Genomic DNA, 22604 nt, shown 5'->3' with positions numbered 1-22604 from the left:
AATTCTGTTATCGGACCGATAATAATATTTTCATTTTTTTACTTATCGGCTAATAATATATCGGCCGCCGATATATCGTGCATCCCTAGTTCATAGCTATAACACAGAATATGCTGTGGCTGTACAAAAATCATCAACAATGGTCTAGATTGCTGGCACTAGGACAAAGCTCCCGAAAACAGCTTGGCATTCAATGAGTTAACCAGGCTATCCATCTTCATTTTGATCCCTTGGAGGTTGGTTGCTCCATCAAGTATTTTGTAAAATTTGTAAAAACATAATTTGTGACAGATACAAAGTGGAGAAGGGTACGAATGCAATTACAGGTGTTTACATTCTTTCTGTACGTACTTAAGTATCTCCAGTTTACAGACAGGATTCTCCAGTGTGGCAGATAAAAGTGTCAGTCCTGATTCTCCAGGATGGTTGTAGCTCAGATCCAGCTCCTTTAGATGGGAGGGGTTTGAAGTCAGAGCAGAAGCCAGGTCATGACAGCTAGACTCAGAGATAAGACAACCAGAGAGCCTAAGAAAAAGAGAGGGAGAGAGAGAGAGAGGAAAAGAGAGAGAGGGGTCATTAAACATCCCTTTACTGAAAAATATTCTCAAGACATAATAAAAACTTGTATTTCTCTAAAAAGGGTGTGTATAAAAGCAGAGAGCCTAAGAAAGAGAGATATAGGTATGTAGACACAATATGGTGTGTAGACTTTGTTATTCTAACTTACTATAATTTTTTCTGTTATCATTACTGTTGGCAGTGTGGATTATGTATTAAACCCACAATAAAGTGTGATAACCCCTAATATTAGCATGAAAAACAGATAACACCAGATGGCTTTAATGTGCTGAAACCATACATTAAGTGATGCTGTCTCCTATACAACTCTAAGTCAATGGAAGAGTGACATTAGAAACATAATGGTTTGAAAGATCGGCCGGTGAATTGTTAATTATCTTAATAATGTGATATAACTCTAATGTCATTCTGAATAGCTTTCATTTGTGGGGTTGTCTCAGAGAGGAATTTCATTAAAGTAAGGTAAAGTTTATCACTAACCTTAATATCTGCAGTTTACAATTGTGATTGGTCAGTCCCTTAAAGATATGCTTGACTCCAGAATCCCCAAGGTCATTGTGACTCAGGTCCAGCTCTGTCAGGGAGCTTACTGACTGTAGAACAGCAGCCAAAGTCTTGTAGGATTCACCACTGAGATTACAGTCACCAAGTCTGTAACACAATATATGGGAAATGATACCATGGGGAAAATGCTGTATATCTTAGTGATGTTTTGTAGAAATCTGGAAAAGTATGGAAAAGTCTCCACGAAGGGTCATAAAAAGATAAAGATCAAGCATGCCAAATATGTGCTCATGCAAAGCACAAAAACAAAAACAAAAGCTGTTGTCCATCACTTTAGAGCTTTAACTGCACGCGAGCAATTCATGGTCAACTATTAACCCAAAATTATCTAAGGCTCAGCAAATACAAAATGTAAGTATCATGAAGTCTATGAACCTCAAGGTTTGTAGTTTACAGTGGGGACTAGTTAGTCCTGCAGAAAGAAGCTGAACTCCAGAATCTTCAAGGGCATTGCAACTTAGATCCAGCTCTATGAGGGAGTTAGAAGACTGCAGACATCTCTTTACTATTTCAAAGGACATCTTGCTACATTTGCAGCCAACAAGTCTGTAAGACAACATGGCAAAGTTAATATAATAAAAGATCATATTTTTTCTGTAAAACAAATAGACTGATGCAACCATTTCAAACAATGTTAAAACCCTGATGAATGAATTTCAAAACAATGTAAGATGAACTCACTGTGCCTTTCTGCAGCACCTCATAACTGGGAGCAGTCTCCTGCGTCCCTCATCAGATGTGTTGTATTTCTTCAGGTCAAACTCATTCAGCACCTCCTCAGACATCAGAACTATGTGGGCCAGTGCTGAACAGTGAGCTGGAGACAATTTGTCTTTAAAGCAATTTGGTGATTTTTGAAATCTCTGAATTTCTTCATGGATGGAGTGGTCATTCATTTCTAATAAGCAGTGGGAAAGATTGATGCATCTTTCAGGAGAGAGATCCTCTCTGTCGAGGTCTTTAATGTACTGACACATTTCCTTAATGCTTTTCGAGGTGCTGTGTGTGTTTTTCAGTAGACCTTTCAAAAGTATCTGACTTTTCTCTGATGACAGGCCCATGAGGAAGCAAAGAAAAAGATCCAGGTGCCCATTCCTGCTTTCCAGAACATTGGCTATTGTAAACTTTAGCGACTCTTCCAAGGAGAAAAATGGTTTGATTGTCTCCATCTGATTGTTGTAGGAAACAAAGACATGAAGTGCTGCTAAAAACTCCTGAATGCTTAGATATACAAAGCAGTAGACTTTCTTCTGGTGAAGCATATATTCTTCCTTGAAGATCTCAGTACATATGCCAGAGTACATTGAAGCTTCACCGACATCAATGCCACACTCTCTCAGGTCTTCTTCGTAAAACACTGTATTGCTATTGTTGAGATTCTTGAAAGCCAGTTCTGCCAGCTTCAGGAAGATTTCTTTCTGGAATATAAGGATTTCCTTGTTCTCAATCCCATTGTGTTGTTGATATTCACCATTTTCCTTAGAGGTGTGGACAGTCAAGAGACACATGAACATTTCAGTCAGAGTTTTGGGGAACTCCTGGGTGTTTTCCTGTTCCAGCATCTGTTGAAGCACAGTGGCTGCAATGCAAGAGAAAGCTGGAATGCGGCACAATACGTGGAGACTCCTGCATGCCTTAATGTGTGAGATGATTCTGTTCACCTGATTCTCATCACAGATTCTCTTCCTGAAGTACTCTTCCTTCTGTGGGTCACTGAATCCTCGCACTTCTGTTATCTGGTTGACATACTGAGCAGGAATTTGACTGGCGGCTGCTGGTCGTGAGGTTATCCATATGAGTGCAGAGGGAAGCAGAGCTCCCTGGATGAGGCTGGTCACCAGCACATCCACTGATGATGTCTGATTAACATCAGACACAAAATTCTTTGACTGGAAATTTAGTGAAATTCTACTCTCATCCAAACCATCAAAGATGAACACAACCCGACAATCTTTGTATTCATCACCATTCAGCATCTTCAGCTCAGGGTGGAAGTCAAGCAGGAGTCTGTGAAGACTATACTGATCACCCCTGATTGAATTCAGCTCACGGAAAGAAAGGGGAAATATAAAGTCTACACTTTTATTGGCTACCCCATCTAACCAATCAAGAATAAACTCCTGCACCAAGAATGTTTTTCCAATGCCGGCAACACCTTTGGTCATCACAGTTCTAATACGCTTTTTCCGTCTAGGTAAGGGCTTGAAGATGTCATTGCAGTTGATTGGTGTGTCTTCTTTGAATTGATATCTGGATGCTGACTCTACCTGCCAGACCTCGTGTTCTTTATTCACCTCTTTACTCTCTCCCTCTGTGATGTAGACCTCTGTGTAGACCTTATTGAGGCGTATCTCAGCTCTTTGTGTGATGATGCCTTCAGGTGTGTTCTCAAACCTCCTCTTCAAAGTGGTATTATGGTTGTTCATAACTCTCCACAAAACAGCACTATCTGTTTTGCAATTATAAATGAACACAGAAAATATCATGTTGATTATACATTTTATAATCTACTAGTTAAAGCGTAATTCCAGAGTGATTTCAACCCAATGTTTATTTCACCATGACGAGTCGAACACAAGTACCTATTTTGACCGGCTTCAGTGGCTCCAGCCAAAAGGCTAACAGTGGAAGATTCGGGGATTGCAAACGTTTCCAAAAGGAATTTTTTTAACCACTTATCCTGCTCAAAATAGCACCATACTTCTGCAGTGGTATGAGTTTATTAAAAAGACTGTTTTACAAGACCTGTATCTGTAGGATGAAAATTCCATGGCTTCCTGATCCAGTATCAGTTAGCGCGTTCGATCATGCAGTGCACCAGCTGATTTCATGATACCAGACCAGGAAGACATGGAATTTTCTTCCTACAGATATAGTTCTTGTAAAACAATCTTTTTAATAAACTCCTGGTACACTTACTAAGTTATTGATGCTTCGCTTTATGTGTTGGGCCCTATTCATACTACTGCAGAAGTATGGTGCTATTTTGAGCATAATAATTGGTTAAAAGTGGCTGTTTTGGATACTTTTGGCAGCCTTTCCAAAGCATTTCCACTGTTAGCCATTTGGCTGGAGTTGCTGAAGTTGGTCAAACTCGCTACTCCTTCGGTAAACGTAGTCTAGCTCTTGAGGGTGTGTTCGACTTGTTGTCATGGTGAAATAGACCCTGGGTTGAAATCATACGCTTTCAGCATTTTAATCAGATAAGTATTCACTTTGAATTTAACATTACACACAAGCATCAGCTGTGATGTAGACTTCAAATACTCAAATATCTATCTATCTATGTATTTAATACAAATTTAATATATATATATTCAGTGGAGGTATCTGGGGAGAAAGAAAATAATTATCAAAAATAATCATAATCATCTACCTTTTTGTCTGTTCATGTTGTGTTGTTTGGTGATGGAGTCACTACAAGCACATGAACATGGAATCAGTAAACATAAACACCAGTCTCTCGGTGGTGCAAGGGCACAAAATCAGCTTACAGTTTTTGCAGTTGCTTTGATGTATTTCTCAAATCATTAACATTTTCCACAACAATAAGTGCATTTCTCCAAACAATTAGTGCAAACTGCACCGCACAGTGAATTACCTGCAAAAGCGTGTATCTTGCTCAAAATGGTTTGTTTTAAGCAAGTAGGTTTGCCAATGAAGTTAGTCAAACTGCTTTGTTTTGTAAATATGAGAGTTTACTTTGAAAGTATTGTATAATGAACAATGTACAAAGCAGTGCTATTTTATATGTGGCATAGCTATTTCAGAACTACACAGTTATACATTATTGTATGTGGAGGGGGTTGATTGCAAAGAATGTTTCAAAGTTTGACCTGTTGACAGATGTTGTATGAAACAAAGGCTTTTACAGCATTGTGCAAATGAAACATGACCAACATACCATAAAATGCCCCTTGGTCAGAGCTGTGCACCACAGCACATCTTTCTATACATCATGGCATTCCTGTCTGTCAGGTCACATATATCTATATATGCTAGACCAGGGATGTCAAAGTCAAATACATTAGAGGGCCAAAAAACCAAATTTGCTACAAGCCGAGGGCCGGACTGGTTCAATGTTTATTAAAACATATTAAAATGACTGCACGTAACCTATTGAACCAAGACGTGTACTGTATTTTATTTAATGATTAAATTAATAATGACTGTGACTGAAGTGCGGGCAAAGTTTGCACAGAAATGTACGATTTTTCCCATCCTCACCGACCTTGTCATAAAACTTGTTTAAATGATCATACGATGCCTCCTTGCTGCTTTGTCGTCTACATCAGCCTTTCTCAAACTTCCTTGACCTGAGGCTCAGTCAAGGCATACTTTTAGGGCCCACCTACATGAACCCACCCCCTCATCCCACCCCCCATCAAATTATCATAATGATATCACAATTATTATTATTTGTATACTATATTGCTATAGGCTACATGCACTTCAAAACAGTCAATGTTTAAAGTGCTAAGATTGTTCACAAAAGTTTGTGAAAACATGCACATCAGAGGACTGCTTTACTAATGTAAAATATAATTAGGCCTACAATAGTTTCATTGTTTTTGCATTGTTGCATGATGCTTGCATGATAAATACTTCTCAAAACAACAGTTATATGGGTGCCGTTGTTTTGGGATGTTTCCCTCATGCAAGCATCATACACTGATAGAATATTTATATGCTATTTAATTACATTTAATTTGAATGCCTGAATGTAAGGATTCAGGAAACACAATACCAGCTTTTGTGAATGGTAAATGGCGGATCAGATCATGCGTAAATCACTGATCTGGATATCTTAACTATCTTTAACTAAGACTAACTTTGGCTGACTTTAATACTTAATGCCAAACAGTGTTTTATATAGTCTGTGCTCTGTTTTTTATGGAAGTTGCATAAATCCACGTCGTTCTATTAAATAGCCTTCCAATAGGTTGAAGCTAGTTTGCTACCAACGTGCACACGCATGCATTGAATAAACGCTCACCACGACTTAATTCTATGCCTCTATGTTTGATGACACCAAAGTATTTCCTACTAATTGCAGAAATGTTTGTTTTCTTTTTCTGTCCGCGGCTTCTTGATCAATTGCGCAGCAAATTATCAGACGATGGCCCGGGAATAATTTCACTCTGCAGACCATTGTCCACATTGCGGACCGCGGGCCTTGACTTTGACATGTCTGTGCTAGACAGACTATGACAAATAGTTATGACAGCTAGTTCAGCACATTTGGATGTACAAGCTGTAATGGCAGAAGCGATGAAATAAGGCCAATTTGTTTTATGGGGTAGGACAATTCAGCAGGGCACCAGTATAGTGCATTTTGACAAACATGACATTAGCCATTGAAAAAAAGCAGACATTTAGGCGAAGGTGCATTTTGACCAACATGATAATGGCAATAGTTTGAACAAGCAGTTTTGAGAATTTCAATCTGAGAAATGTGCCAAAGCTACTGAGAAAAACTGTTAAGCATTTATCAATCACAGCATACTAAAGACTTTGAGGAGGCATAGTCTTATGGTGCAACATAGTAAAGATCTTTGATCACGGCTCCTCTTCATCTCTCTCTGACTTTATTGTAACTCAGGTGGATATTTCACCACACCTGAGTGCACCATGTTCATGTGTGTTGCTTTCATATTTATTCACCCCTAGATTTTATTCCTGATGATGATGATGATGATGATAAGGAGGAGGAGGAAAATGTTGACCTACCTTTCAGTAAATGAGTCCAGGGCAAGAGTAGATACCAGTGTGGCTGGATGGCAGCTGCCGACTCTGGACAGGCTACGCTGAGTCCCCGTGCCCGGATGAAATCTGCATGACATTGCTGCATGTCCACACACAATAATAATGGTGAACATGAAGAATACACAGACACACACACACACACACACACACACACACACACACACACACACACTCATAGGCTACATTTACACCTACACTCACACACACTCCTTCAGGTATATGACACAATTCCGTTTTTTGGCTCATATGTGGCACAATTCCGATATACTGTATTAACATGATTTTGATATTTTCAGATTGGATCTGATGTTTGATTGTGATATTTTGATAGGGATGTAACGATTGTGATCTGATGTTTGGATAGGGATGTGTCACTTGTGATATTTGGATAGGGATGTAACGATTGTGATATTTGGATAGAGATGTAACAATTGTGATATTTGGAAACTCTCCACCTTTATTTATATAAACTGAGAAGCCTGAACTTGTTGTCACCTACTGGTCACCTAAGTGTCCCATTTAATGTCTTCTCCAGCCCCCTGATGAGGTTGCTCTAAATTAGAATAATATTGACCAATCTGACTTCAATTTTACTATTGTTGCCATGTCTGTGTTTTGTTGTCAAACAAATTCAATTAAATCCAGGTCAATTGTGCACCACAATTCTTTTTTTTTCAACCAGTTGTAATCTTCACACATTTGTTTTTAATTTTATCCGATTCATTGTGCATTGTTACATCCATAGAATCGGATATGTGTCAATGTGACTGCCTTCTAAACGGGCAGATGGGATATTCCCTGTCATTATCAACTTGCAGATCATTGAAAATGCCCACAATCCTTCATGCATTTGCATTACACATAATGATTTTGCTTTCATGTGCACAACAGAGAAATTAAAATGAAAATGGAGATGTAAAAGCTGCAATAAAGGCTCCCCAATAGTAAAATCAGTAACCTAATTGGCAGATTGCTCAAGATACCTAGGAAACAAAAGTAAACAGTGACATTTAAACACACACACACACACACACACACACACACACACACACACACAAACACACACACACACACACACAAATACAAATTTACATACAGTCAATGTTTGTGTGTCTCTGTACTTACATTTTTTCGATCCTGATTTCAGCCAGCACTTTGCATCATGATCAACACTATATGAAATGAAAATAGGAAAATATGAAATCACACACACACACACACACACACACACACACACACACACTCACACACACACACACACACACACACCCTACAGACCACCTACATGAGTGTGTCTAGTTTGCAGTCTGGGTCATCCTTTCTCTCAGAGAGCAGCTTGACTCCATTGTCTCTTGGGTGGTTGTAGCTGATGTCTAGCTCTCTCAGGTAGGAGGGGTTTGCACTCAGGGTTGAAGCCAGAAACTCACAGCCTTTCTCAGTCACACCACAGAGGGATAACCTGCAGGAAGATATGAGCTGTCACTGAGCTGTGTGTGTGTGTGTGTGTGTGTGTGTGTGTGTGTGTGTGTGTGTGTGTGTGTGTGTGTGTGTGTGTCTGTGTGTGTGTGTGTGTGTGTGTGTGTGTGTGTGTGTGTGTGTGTGTGTACCTCAGGATCTCCAGTGTGCACTGTGAGTTCTGTAGTCCAGAGGAGAGCAGTTCCACTCCTGAGTCCTGCAGGTCGTTGTCACTCAGGTCCAGCTCCTTCAGATGGGACCCATCTGAACTGAGAATTGAAGCCAACACCCGACAGTGGTCATCCTTCAGAAAGCACTGCTTCAGCCTGGAAACACACAAGAAATGGAATAGCCAGCAGCAGGGATGTGCAAAATAAGAGGTGGGTAAATTATTAATCTCTTTATGAAACTCTAATAAGAGGTGGATAAACTCTATTTCTGAAATGTCACAGGTGGATAAACTGTGTTTACTTGTGTTTAGCCTCCACTACATCCCTGGCCAGCAGCCACACCAACAGATACCTTGTCTTAGCTGAATTACTGACGCTAACCAAGTGTGGGCCTGGTTAGTACTTGGATGGGAGACCTCCTTGGGAAAGTAGGTTGCTGCTGGTAGAGGTGTTAGAGGGCACTTATCGCAAAGAGTAGGGGGTTCCCCGGTGTCCTGGCAACATTCCCAACCTGGCTCATTCAGTCCGGCCCCCTAATCATCCCCCAGTGTAATTACCTCATTCATCCACCCTCACTCTCCACTTCAAGCTGGTGTGTGGTGAGCGTCCTAGCGCATAATGGCTGCCATAATGGCTAGGTGGGTGCTACACATTGGTGGTGGTTAGTGAGGTTCCCTCTTCCCTGTTAAGCGCTTTGAGTGTCTATATACATGTAATGTGTTGTTGTTGAATGTTGTTGTTGTTGTTGTTGTTGAAGCACGCAAGAAACACGCGAGAAACACAAAAAGAAGGCGTGCATTTCCTCCATAACGCAGAAGCGATGCGGGCCATAGTTTTGCACAAATTGAAGCAGAAATACACCAAATGTTGAAAAAAAAGTGTATATGTGATGAAGTCTCGGGTCTTTTATTCACCTATTCTGATTCTAAAGGATAAAATCTGCATTTTGGAGGATATGATCGATCGTCTATTGCAGGCCCATCACTAGAAGGCAAGCAAACCAAGCAATTGCTTGGGGCCCCGAGCTGGCCAGGGGCCCCAAGACAATGACTGGTTAAGAATAAAATGCAACGACAAACTGTGAGTGCCCCTTTGATAGTCAATGCAGTAAAGTGCAACGACACTGTTACCGGCAATACCGGGATCCCCCTCAAGGGGGCCCCTCTCAGTAGTCACTGACAGCAGCCAGCCAGCCAGGTTTGTGGTCTCTGCTGCCGGGAAAATATAAAACCTCGCAGTCATAATGAAGTGGAGTTATGCGTCCGGAAGCCAGAAAAGAAAGAAGAGAAAGGAAGAGGATGACAAGAAAAAACAAGATAGCGGTAAGTGATAAATTACACTGGATAAAATAGCTCTACTTGTCTTGTACAAATGGTGTAATGTCGCAGCAGGAAGGCTAGCCTAGCAAAAACATTTTTTATGTTAACTACCTGCCTGACGGCCCAAATCGCGAGCCTGCTCAATTCGTCGGAGAGGACAGTACCTAAATCCAAGCTCCTGCATTCTACGCCGTACTGTCCTCTCCGACGAATTGAGCAGGCTCGCGATTTTTGTTGCTGTCATTCCTAACTGCACATAGGCTGTAATCGTCTCGGCAGGGATATCCTGCCTGGGCCGGTCTCAGTGATACAAGGGGACTCTAGGGCCGCTACGGCCTCGTCTTGGACCGATCTGGCTGCCATCTTGCCGTCAACCAACCGCGTTTATTGATCTAAAGCTAAATCATGATCATGGTAGGCGCATTTAATTTGTCGTCACCAGAGCACCACCCACATACATCTCATTAACAATGCAGCTCATTTGCATGTTGTGAACTTGAAAATGAAAATGAAAATCGAGAAATGGAAAATAAATCGCAAGCAGGTGTCAGTTTTCATTTTGGCATACATTGTGCGCATTGTCAGGAAAAGGCAAAGTCAAAGTAAAGTTTGCATTTTCATTTTCCAATTAACATTTTCATTTTCGGCAGTAATATACCAGGATGGTAATGAAAATGAAATGACAAATAGACGTTTTCAGTTTATTTTTATTTTTGTCACAAATCTATCGTGTTTATCAGGAAAATTAAAAGCCAAATGTATATATTTCATTTTATTTTTAAATTTGGCAGGAATAATTGCACTGACACTTTGAAAATTAAATGGCAAAACGAGTTTTTCATTTTAATTTCACTGTTTTCATTTTAATTTTATTAATGGCAGGAAAAAAAACCCATAAATGTATAACATTAGCTTGGGATGTTTTTACAGTAAGCAAGCCAGTGGTAAAGGTGATGATAGTGTCCGTAATGGACGTGGTAAAGACAGCAGGGGTAGTAAAAATTGGGCTCTGAACAACTACATAGTCACCCGCGATAGGAACTGATTTGACCAGGGTACTTTATTGTATAGTATAATAGGGTTTGTGGTTATAGTAATAGTTTACTATTGTTGGTTTACATGTGACTGCTTTCCTGTTCAGGTGTTATGTGGGTAAAATGACAAAAAAGTAAGCAAAACTGCTCAAATATATGTTCATGATCCAGTATTTACTGAAATGTGCATAATTCAAGGTTGTTGTCATCCAGTGATGTCATAATATGCAAATTAGATGTGTAAATGTACCCCCTTCATAAACTTTTGTTCATACTCAATGATTTTTACACTTACAGTAGGACTTTATCTCTGACCACTTTCAAGCCATGGCCTTTTGAATTTTTGATGTAAAAATCTTATGATGTTTTTTTTAAAACCTGGCGCCTAAAGGGTTGACAATGATATAGTTGGACTTATAAGAGTTTGGGTTTGATTGTGCAAGGACAAGGGAAGCTACTGTAGATGATATCGGTTTCTTGACAAACAGCTATTGACCAAATTAACCAGATTGTTCTTAATAAAGTTATTATCAAGTCAACACCACCAGGCATTAATGATTACCATTGAATTCCCCATTAGTGTTGTTTATGTGCCATAACACACAGTGCCATTGGTTATGTTCCATAACGCACGGACACACCTGAGTGTGTTCACTCTGCAGTCTGGGCTCCTCAGTGCTGCCGACAGCTGCTCCAGCTCTGACATCAGCAGCCTGCTCTCACTTAGGTCCAGTTCCCCCTGGAAGACCGACGTCAAACACCTCCAGGATGCCTCGGTGAGCTTCGAAGCTGACAGTCTGTAAAAAGACCAATGTGACAAAACACAATAGTGTATATGCATACATTATAGGCAGATGCAGATAGCTCCAATTAGTAGTATTCATTAGCAGTAGTCGCTGATAAAAGTGTCTGCTTCATAAATAAATGTAAATGTCCAATGCTTTCAATGTCTGAAGATTCACTACTAGAAAGAGCAGGTCAATTTGTTGTTTGTGTGTGTGTGTGTGTGTGTGTGTGTGTGTGTGTGTGTGTGTGTGTGTGTGTGTGTATGTGTGTCTGTGTGTCTGTGTGTGTGTGTGTGTGTGTGAGTGAGTGTTTGTCTACCTGTCAATGTGTGACAGTAACTGTGTGTGTGTGTGTGTGTGTGTGTGTGTGTGTGTGTGTGTGTGTGTGTGTGTCTGTGTGTGTGTGTGTGTGTGTGTGTACCTCAGTATCTCCAGTGTGCACTGTGAGCTCTGTAGTCCAGAGGAGAGCAGCTCCTCTCCTGAGTCCTGCAGGTCGTTGTTTCACAGGTCAAGCTCCTTCAGGCTGGAGGCCGAGGAGCAGAGAATGGAGGCCAAATCCTCACAGTGACTCGAAGAAAGGCTGCACTTTCTCAGGCTGCAGGAGAAACATTATGGCAAATGGCAAATACTGCATACAACGTGGGTTTTTATTGGGACTATTATGTTTAATATATTTAAAGGCATCCTATTAAGTTCATAAGACGCCATCAAAAAGACGTTTCATTCTGCTATTTGTCGGTAGACAAACAATTTTCAGAGCAAGCTAATGTCCACCACCAAAAAAAAGCAAAAAAGAAAACTATGTCATGTTTACCTCAGTATCTCAAGCACACAGTTCCGATTTGTTAAGGAACCACAAAAAGCCTTCAGTCCGGACTCTGACATGATGGTGCCGTCCAGGTGCAGCTCTCTCAGGTAGGGTGACTGCAGGGCTGAGGCCACAACTTCAGAGAATTCCTCATTCAGATTACAATTTGTAAGCCTACAGAAACAATTAAGCAGAGGTGTAAAAATCTTTAGAAGTCTTTAGTAAAAGACACTTATGTGTTCTAACTATTCACTTAATCATCTTATTCTAATGAGCACAACTCCTAAACAAGGTATATCAGCTAATTAGTGCTCCTGTGCACTTAAGAGGATGTATGGCGAGATAAGGAGATGAGACAAAAGAGGTACACCACAGAGTTAAAGGAAAATTCCGGTATTTAGCACTTTGAGTCCCTTTTCTGTTTTGTTTTGGATGATCTACAGTGGTGGACACCGAAATTTTGACGATTGGTTCTGTCTCGACACCAATAACCACTCGGTGAGTTGCACAGTTTTGAAAACGAACGTTAAGGGCTGTAGGCAGCACTCTGAAGTAGTCAAAGGCGATTCTAAACGAGTCGAAAAAGTCGAGACAGGACCGATCGTCAAAATTTCAGTGACATTTCGTCAAAATTTCGATGAGAGTAAGTGACATTAAGATGATGTATATCAGCAGTTCTGAGATTTTAGTGATAATTTAAAAAAAGGAGTCTTAGATTTCACAGAGCAAAAAGTGGTTCTTAGCAAACATTTGCTGAAGGGTGCAGGAACATTCGCTGCAAACGTTTCATTAGGTAATTAAGGATTGTTTTCTTTATGTTCCCTGAATAAAATGTAACATTCAGCAAACCTTCAGGGAACCTTCTCTGAATGTCACATGTGTGTTTGGCTTATTGATACTTGCCGAGCTTTTCTGCAACATTTCACAACTGGAACAAGTCTCTGCCGTCCGCCGTCCGTTGTGTTGTACTTGTCGATGTCAAACTCGTCCAAGACCTCATCAGACTTAAGGAGCACGTCTGCTAAATCGGAACAGTTATCTGATGATAGTTCTGTTTCTGTTTGTTTCTCGAGGAATCTCTGTAGTTCGTTCTGCTGCAATTGGTCTTTCATTTCACAAAGGCAGTTAATTAGCTTGACAAACTGATCAGGTGAGATGCTCTGTTCATCAGTTGTTTGTTTTTGTCTCTGTTCGACCAGGAACGCGAGGGTCAGGCTGTGTTTGGCTTCATTCAGCTGTTTATTCACACTCTCCAAACTACTGTCAAAACCTTGAGCTCTGATACAGCGCAGATAGAATTTGGAGCGACCGTAGTCTCGCTGGAGTTTCATGGCGGACTCCAAAGCACGTTCAAACATCTCAAGTCCTGTTTTCACCACACCTTCCTCCACGCCCTGATTTGCCACAGTCTCCACCAAATCTGCAACATCCTTCACATGAGTTGCTAGTTTCTGAAAGCCCTTCTTGTTTCTTTTTGCTTTCTGTAGTTGTTTGTATACCAGCAAGGTGAGTGGAATAATTTTCGTGATAGGCTCTGCCATTTCTGCAAGAGACAAAGAGAGAGAGAGAGAGATAGAGAGAGAGAGAGTCATAGTTGGTTAATAGTGCATTTGTATTTGACCAATAGGTTCCTTCCTAGCCATGCCCATCTAGATAGATACATATAGTCTGGAACATAATAACTCATAAACGTTTCCATCAGACCCCAAAAAGGTGTAGAAAACTACCATATTGTACATTTCTGTGTTACAGGTGAAAGTGCACAGAGCCAGAACATTATCAATGCACTTAAACAGCTTTTGCAAAATTAGTAAAGATATTTTTATTTGTAGGACATTCATTAACACTTATATTGGCCATATGCCTTTTTACTGGTAGAACATTCATCAGGACCTGTTATCTGGCTCACTCTTTTAACTCTCTTCTTCTTCTCTTCCTGCCCTCTTTTGAAGGCCCTTCTGTCTCTCCCTACCCTAACTCTACAGCAGTGGTGGACATTACTTGAGTACATTTACTCAATTACTGTACTTAAGTCGCTTTTTCATGTATCTGTACTTTACTTCAGTATTTAAATTTTGTTAAACTTTTTACTTTTACTCCAGTACATTTCAAGGCCAAATATCTTACTTTTTACTCCACTACATTTTGTGACAGCTGAAGTACAGCTGAAGTTCCTTTTGGAAAAAAGACTGTCCAAATACATGTGTACTTACTGTACATGTATATTTTCTATTAAGAGAGCTAGGCTTTAAATAATGGTCTTGCCTAACCTATGTTATTGCCATATCCACTATTTACTGTACCTTGTTGACCCCTTTTCACAATATTAATGTTACCACAACTAGCCTCTTGACGCCATAGAGCAAATGATAGACAATCTGACACTATCAAACACAAAAGGGAACATCTTGATTTGGTCCGAAAGTATAAAGCATTCAACAAAGAAAAATGTGGTTACTTTGAAGTATCTACGATAAGATATCACTTTAGTTTGTTTTTAGTTCTTTCTACATACAGCAATTATTAGCTGATTTTGTCCTGAATGGAGGAGAAAGGTAGCCTAGAAAACTAGACGCACCCTAGCGGCAGCAAATTACATTTGCTTCCAGGGCTAGTCTAGCAACTGTCCGTTGGCTTGTGAGCTCGAAAAATTAAACTTCTATCAGGCCAATCAAATCGTGTATAGAGTCGTTAGGCGGGCTTAACATAATGATTGATGGCAGAGTTGCAACGGTTTGGCTTGAATTCCCTGCTACTTGAAAACAAAGAAGATGGATGTTGCTGTTGGCGAACAGTGTGACACAAGCTAAGCTTTTTTTAAGTTGGCAAACGTTTAAACTAGCCAACTAGCTCCACTGGTGGGAAAACGCATGGGACTCATAGCGCTGCCGCTGTCCTATTGCGTGCAGAGGGAATTTGAAAGATAACCGATTATCCCGCCCCTCGGACTGAGCACTGCAAACGGTGAGTGCCCAGACCCTACATTTTAATTTGGGTCTGGCTCGTAAGGCTAGGAGAAAGGCTCTGCATGTCTGTGCCGAATCATTTCAACAATAGTAAATGCAACTGTATTAATCATAATACATTTCAGGACTTTTACTTTCGATACTTAAGTACATTTGAAGGCAAGTACTTTTGTACTTCCACTCAAGTAGAAATGTAAAAGGAGGACTTTTACTTTTACTGGAGTAACATTTGACCATGTGTATCTCTACTTTTACTCAAGTACAGGATTTGTGTACTTCGTCCACCACTGCTCTACAGATATACAGATTTCCCTCACGGGATCAAAAGAGTATACTTAGATAACTGTAAGACAATAGTAAACCTCCTACGACTTTCGGGAATGCAGTTAGACAAGTTATTTGTGTTAGAGAGAGCAACAGAATTATGATGTGTCCGATACAATACACATCTTTTAGACTTGAATTAGTCAATTTCACAAGAAGGTGCTATTGTGTAGGCCAGTGGTCACCAACCTTTTTGAGCCCAAGATCCCTAACCTCGCCCTGAACAAAGGCAAGATCTACCTTGAAGCGTCAAAAGAAAATCAAAGCTAAAATACTTCCAATTTAAGGCCTTTTATTTAGGCAAATGTATCAGGTCAAAAATATCACATCCTCCACCCCCTTATACAGGCGTCAATGAGATAACAACACTTTAACATAGTCTTTACTTACATGATTTTGGTTTTGATTTTCTAATTGGAGTAAGTGTTTGTGACAATACGTCATGGTAAATTTGATGTTTGATCGCTGTTTTGGTATGAAGCATCTTTGAAGTAATGAATGCGCACTCTAGAAAGTGAAAGTAACCTAAGCCTACAATGCACTCCGTGTCTGTGCACGTCCGCAATCGATTGCATTCTTCAAATGGAGAACAAATTCCTGATCGCTTAACTTTTGTTTTTTATTTTCTGTCAGTTAGCAGTTGATGTAGAAGCACCTAGCATAATTTGACTTCAGCGGTGACAAGTCCTGTTGCGAGAGAGAGAGAGAGCGCGCACCTGCAAAGTGGTGCTGTGCACGTGTGTGTGTGTCTGCATGGGGTTACGTTCGGTTCAAGTCAGAAGTTGGTTCGTCCGGTCCCGCATTCACGCTGCTCCATTCACACGTTATCATTCACACGTTATCAGACAGCACTGTAAATGTATGCAGGAATTTCTCGCATTATGATGGCTAGGTCTTGAATAAATCATGCGCTATCCCGCGCTGAAATGTACACCCTGTAAACGTTGGCGAACATGTGGGAATGTTTTTAATTGTCCTGTTATTCTCGGGATCTACTGGGCAAGTCCTAAAGATCTACTGGTCGATCGCGATCGACGGGTTGGCGACCACTGATTTAGAGAATGTGTGCATGTGTATATGTGTAACTGTGTGTGTGTGTGTGTGTGTGTGTGTGTGTGTGTGTGTGTGTGTGTGTGTGTGTGTGTGTGAATGGTGTGTGTGTGTGTGTGTGTGTGTGTGTGTGTGTGAACAGTGAGTATGTGTGTGTGACAAGATGCAGGTTGTCTGTAAACGGAGCATGAAGAGGAGAGACGGGTGCAGGCACGGCATTATGATGAACTGATAACAATTGTGTCCGTGTGTGTGTTTGTGTGTGCGTGTGTGGGTGTGTGTGAATGGTGTGTGTGTGTGTGTGTGGTGTGTGTGAATGGTGTGTGGGTGTTTGTGTGTGCGTGTGTTTGTGTGTGCGTGTATGTGTGTGTGTGTGTGTGTGCGTTTGTGTGTTCGTGTGTGTGGGTGTGTGTGTGTTTGTGTGTGCGTGTGTTCGTGTGTGTGTTCATGTGTTGTGTGTGCGTTTATGTGTGTGTGTGTGTGTGTGTGTGTGCGTGTGCGTGTGTGTGATGTTCTTTCATGGGACCTCTCCTCTGGATGCTATTGCCTGTAACTTGAGAGCTACATCGCACAACTGACAAAAGTAGGTCACTTAAGACTTGCTGGACTTGATCAGTCAATGGTTAAACTTTCTCTTGCCATGCCAGGACATGAGCATGAAACATAAGCCTCAGTTACACTTTTGGTAGTAAATAGCTCAACTGCTTATCAAGTGCCCCTCAGACAGACAGACAGAGAGATAATCTGACATGCACACTAACTAAAACATACTCACACTAACTAAAACATACTCACACTAACTCAAATGTACTGACACTAACTAAAATGTACACACACTAACTAAAATGTACTGACACTAACTAAAATGTACTGACACTAACTAAAATGTACACACACTAACTAAAATGTACTGACACTAACTAAAATGTACTGACACTAACTAAAATGTACACACACTAACTAATATCACAGCTGGGAGGTATAGCTTGTTTGTTGAGAAAATGTAAGCATTGTGGAAATGTATTTACTGGCTGCATAGTGTGTGAAAATGACATGAAATGTGTGAAGGGTATGGCCACTAAAGACCGATGCTGTGCTAATTGTGTTTAGAGTTTTGAAAATGTGAAAACTGGTTAGACAAACACTTGTTAGCGACTGAAAAAAAACTGTAATATAGGCCTACTAACACAACAATACCAATGTGACATACTGTATTTACACATGCTAATTAGGTTTTAAACCACACCCATCAGGTGTCCCCTGCTTGATAATGGCACAAACACAAGACAAGATACTGTGCATTGTGTTACAGATTCTGCATTGTGTTACAGATTCTGTTTCCTCCCTCAATTAGAAAATGACTTTATATCAAAACTTGTCATAGGTAATTGCTTAACTGTGTATGTATAGGTACAAAGTGCTGTAAAAAACAAAATGAAACTTCATTCAAAAGTGAAAGAAGACGGTTGATTGATTTTCCCTGTCTGGACTTATTTTCCGATAATGACAGGTGTTCTATACGTTATCCCTTACTTATTCACCATATTGCAGTGAAAATTCAGCCCAAACAATGTCTAGACCAAACTATCAGGCAGTGAAAGTGGTTGTCCATTTGGAGACCCCGATGAGATCTGAACTGGTGGTGGCTGTGCTCTACCTTTGTTGCTCCTGGCCACTCTAAAAGCACCTCTACACTCTGGGGGCATGTCTGTGGCTTGTCTACCTTTGTTGCTCCTGGCCACTCTAAAAGCACCTCTACACTCTGGGGGCATGTCTGTGGCTTGTCTACCTTTGTTGCTCCTGGCCACTCTAAAAGCACCTCTACACTCTGGGGGCATGTCTGTGGCTTGCTTGCCAGCCTTTCCCAGTCAGAGTACTTTGCAAAAGTTGGAATATTATTTTTGCTATTGTGGGATGTCATGTGGTAACATTCGTAAATACTACAAAAACAATCCATGATTTTGTTGGGAGGTATAGCTTGTCTGTTAAGAAAATATAAGCATTGTAGAAATGTGTTCACTGACTGCATATTGTGTGAAAACGACATGAAATGTGTGAATGGTATGGCCACAAAAGACTGATGCGGTGCTAATTGTGTTTAGAGTTTTGAAAATGTGACAACTGGTTTGACAAACGCTTGTTAGCGACTGAAAATAACTGTAAATATATATAAATATTTTATATTTTAAATACATAATCCGAAATACATATATTCAGTTATTTCCCAACACTGCACATCAGGCAAAATGAGATTAAATAAGATAACTCACACATATCCTTGAAGCGCAGGCACTTTGTATAGAGAACTGCCTGAGATTGCTCATATGCAGAATGGTTAAATGAGAGAACTTACACTATTTTAAGCATTTAAAGTGTTTGTCTGTTTCCTTGAAGGTCGAGAACTGAGAACTGCCTGAACTTGTGTCGTAGAGAAAGTCCACTTCCGAAGCCTGTTGGCCAATTAGCACTCTGAGCCCAAGCGTCCGAAGGAGACAATGCAGACAGAAGATTCTGAAGGCTTCTGATCTTTATTCACCATATTGCAGTGAGAATACAGTCCAAACGATGTCCAGACCGAATTGTCAAGCAATAGGGTGAAGGTGATGTTACCAGAGAACTGATCTACTGATGGCTTTGCTCTGCCTTTGAGATGCACTCGAGATGCACCTCCTTCTCGAGGCGTCGCCAAAAACGCCTTTAGCCAATCGGCGTCGAGCAGGACTGTTCATAACGGTGGAAACCATCCCATATTTTAACATAAAAAATATGTCTTATACTGTGTATTTTTTTTTTTCTGGGACTTTCCAATCTGGAATATTACTCTCTATACCCAGGCAAAGTGGGTTTACCAGATATGGGCTGCTGTAAAAGGTTGTCATATAAAATTAAATCTATGATGTCTGAGGATCACAACCTGGGTGGACAAGCTGGTAAACAAGCTGCTGGGAACTTGCAATTGGCAAAAAAAAAAAAATGTACCGCTAAAGACACATACAATTGCATTACTGTAAAATGGTTAGAGTTTGTCTCTGGCTACAGTGTTGCCTGTAAGTTACTGCATCTTCTTAACAGTAGCTTTACCGCAAGTCTCTTTAACATCATTAGGCTACTGTAATTTTCAGTGCAAAACCCTTACTGTATCCCAATAATTTCCCACTTCTTTGTTTTGGTACAAAAACTTTATTTTGAATGCTAACAATGTTGAATTGAGCAAACAACAAGGGGCAGTGCAACCACTTCGAAAAGCACAAAAAGTGTCCACAAAGTCCATCACAGATGCATTTGCCTATTGCCACAGTGAGAACATCAGAGAATCAGAACATTTCAGTAAGTGAACAAGTGAGTAAGCGTGTGTGTGTGTGTGTGTGTGTGTGTGTGTGTGTGCATGCGTGTCTACAAAGTCCATCACAGATGCATTCGTCTATTGCCACTAATAACAGTGAAAACATCAGAGAATTAGAACATTTCAGTAAGTGAAAGTGAGTAAGTGAGTGAGTAAGTGTGTGTGTGTGTGTGTCCACAAAGTCCAAGTGAGTGTGTGCAGTGTTGCAATGGAGGCTAAACACACGGAAACGCCGTCTACGCACCTCTTGAATTTCGGAAATAGCATTCACACACTTCAAAATTGCGTTTACACCTCTAATTTGCGTTTATAAATACACCTCTATATTGTGTGTGTCCGCCTCTGTTTATCCACCTTTATTAAACAATTGAACCTGGCCTGCGCAATACAGTTTATCGATATCACACTGCATTATGGTGTCAGTGACCAATGGTCTTGCGGCAGTCAGCAGCAGGGGCTTCAGCCAGGGGGAAATTGAGCTCAGCCCGGGTAGCCAAAATTGTTATTTAACTTTTTTATTTACTTGTGCGTTCTATCCCTTGTAGCCTGTTAGAACAAGGAATCCCGAACACTAAACTCTGTCAAGGAGAAGCAGAGCGGGCCGGGCGGGGCTGGGCTGGGGGTGGCTAGAGAGCGGCAGAGGGTCGCTTCGCGGTCTGGTCTGAGATCAGTGGATCTGTGCTCTCTCAACTAACGTTAGGCTATTGCTATCAACTAGTCACTGGGTGGTTCAGCGTCATAGGTTGCAGTACGTTGAGAAAGCAGACGTGACATGGCCAGCAAAAAAACAACTGCTGTTTGGCAAACAAAAGGCAAAGGGTAAGAATTCATGTTTGCAAACTGAAATATAGGGCCCTATCATGACATTCTAAAGTGCATCGTCACTCGTCAAAAGTCTATTCAAATTTAGTAGGATGTCCAGTTCACATTGGGAGGGGTTTCTTTATCAAACGTGGAGCGCATGGCGCAACAAGGTGTTCCTAGGTTTTTTAATCAGTCATATGGGTGTGTTTGGGGCGTAACATCCAGTGTTGGGGTCGTTACTCAAAAAAAGTAATGAGTTACAAGTTACTCGTTACTTCTTTAAATTGTAATGAAATTACTTTACTCATTAGTCATTTTGAAAAGTAACGTGTTACTCGTTACCGTTATTTTACCTTTGAGTCGGTCTCTAAGGTGCAACATTCTAAGAGTTAGGCAACATTGTTAATAGTAATTTCAGATTCGGCATTGGTCTACTAAAAGTAGCCTAGTAGGCCTACTTTCACTAACAATAGCCTATTAATTTTTGTCACGTTTGCTAAATTTACCGTTTGTTTAGGCTACTTTTATTTTACCATTATGTGTGTGTGCTTTAACATCAGTAGCCTAAAGCTTTGGGCTTCATTCAGCGTTTTGTTCTTCCATTGGAAATTACTCTTTTACAAATTTGCTGCCTGCTGCATCATTTCTTTTTTTGTTGTTTAGAAAACGTTTGAGCTCTTGAGTTAATGCATTAGGTAAACAATGTTTGCTGGTAATCCGCCACAAATAGCCAACAGATTCTTGCGTGCATACATTCTCATTCTCTCTCCAAAATGTGTCCGTTCTAGGCTGGCCAAGCGCGTAATTCTGCTCTACATAAAGTTGAAGAACACATTTGTTTATTGTACAGAAAAATATAAATAACCTGTCAAGCAGTCAGTTGGCTACAGTGCAGTCAAGAGTTAGCCTGGGTGTTCCCATGCTGCCTTGGCGCTAGCCAGGCTAGTCAAGAGTTGGAAGTAGGGCAAATTAATTTACGAACCAGAACGTGGGCCAGTCTATAGCCTCTATTGCTTGCAGCCTTTTAAAAACGTCCGCTAGATAGTTTAAATCGTCAACAACATTGTTTATTGCAGAAGCCTACCCTAGGCTACAGATTAGTTCTTAAAAGTTATTTCTCCACTATACTGACTCATTTATCAAAAAGGTGCTTTCTCTTTGTCCTCCGCAAATTAAGCTACGGGTAGTTCCATAGAGAGATGTTAGAATAAATTAGCATTGCAATTGACAACATTGTGATAAGTAGGCTGTAACACTAACTTTGCAAAGTTAACTTGAATGCATCAATTTTGAACAAAGTTGTGTAGGCTACACCGCGCCAGTTGTAGTCTGTGTTATGTCTCCACGACATGGTTTTATGAGATGTCAGTGTTTTATATGGTGCCTTTATTTTGATATGAGCGCTGCTGGTTTCCGGTCTCTGTGTGTTCGTTCATACTAGTGAAAGTAAACAGCTGAACATGCCGCGGCTCTCCCAATTATTTTAGTGTTTTGCACACACACTACAGTCTGCATGAACAGTTCTTGCACAAGCCACTGTTTTGATTTGCGTAGAGGAGGTGCAGGCTGAAGCCAACCTGTTTGAGGGAGAGCGGTGCATGGAGAGAATGTATGCTGCCCTGCGCATATACTACAAT

At 40.6% G+C, this 22604-nt stretch overlaps 2 protein-coding genes across 2 annotated transcripts; both read right to left on the bottom strand.

Annotated features, from left to right (window-relative positions):
• Positions 1-1441: 1441 nt before the first annotated feature.
• Positions 1442-11673, bottom strand: LOC143123067 (protein NLRC3-like). The gene is made up of 8 exons (XM_076284179.1): positions 11529-11673; positions 8517-8690; positions 8195-8368; positions 8035-8081; positions 6874-6988; positions 4520-4560; positions 1825-3592; positions 1442-1689 (listed from the first exon to the last, which is right to left on the bottom strand). The coding sequence occupies exons 1-8, from the start codon at positions 11591-11593 to the stop codon at positions 1479-1481; spliced, it is 2595 nt and encodes an 864-aa protein (XP_076140294.1). The 5' UTR covers positions 11594-11673; the 3' UTR covers positions 1442-1478.
• Positions 11674-12099: 426 nt separating this feature from the next.
• On the bottom strand, positions 12100-14021 carry LOC143117337 (uncharacterized). The gene is made up of 3 exons (XM_076278994.1): positions 13384-14021; positions 12487-12654; positions 12100-12267 (listed from the first exon to the last, which is right to left on the bottom strand). The coding sequence occupies exons 1-3, from the start codon at positions 14019-14021 to the stop codon at positions 12174-12176; spliced, it is 900 nt and encodes a 299-aa protein (XP_076135109.1). The 3' UTR covers positions 12100-12173.
• Positions 14022-22604: the final 8583 nt, after the last annotated feature.

Source organism: Alosa pseudoharengus, unplaced genomic scaffold, assembly GCF_046254945.1.
Source record: "Alosa pseudoharengus isolate Yale_2024_CS ecotype anadromous, Long Island Sound unplaced genomic scaffold, YU_APseudo_1.1 YU_APseudo_1.1_scf_1, whole genome shotgun sequence".
Lineage (NCBI taxonomy): Eukaryota > Metazoa > Chordata > Actinopteri > Clupeiformes > Clupeidae > Alosa > Alosa pseudoharengus.
This window is presented reverse-complemented; position numbering and strand designations above follow the sequence as displayed.

Coding starts and splice junctions, on each gene's coding strand:
- LOC143123067 (XM_076284179.1), bottom strand. CDS start 11,593: ATGTCAGAGCTGGAGCAGCTGTCGGCAGCACTGAGGAGCCCAGACTGC. Junction 8,369..8,516: donor TGCACACTGGAGATCCTGAG/GTACACACACAC, acceptor ATCTTCCTGCAG/GTTATCCCTCTGTGGTGTGA. Junction 1,690..1,824: donor AGGTGCTGCAGAAAGGCACA/GTGAGTTCATCT, acceptor GTTGTCTTACAG/ACTTGTTGGCTGCAAATGTA.
- LOC143117337 (XM_076278994.1), bottom strand. CDS start 14,021: ATGGCAGAGCCTATCACGAAAATTATTCCACTCACCTTGCTGGTATAC. Junction 12,655..13,383: donor AAATGTTGCAGAAAAGCTCG/GCAAGTATCAAT, acceptor TTGTTTCTGTAG/GCTTACAAATTGTAATCTGA. Junction 12,268..12,486: donor TGTGTGCTTGAGATACTGAG/GTAAACATGACA, acceptor TTTCTCCTGCAG/CCTGAGAAAGTGCAGCCTTT.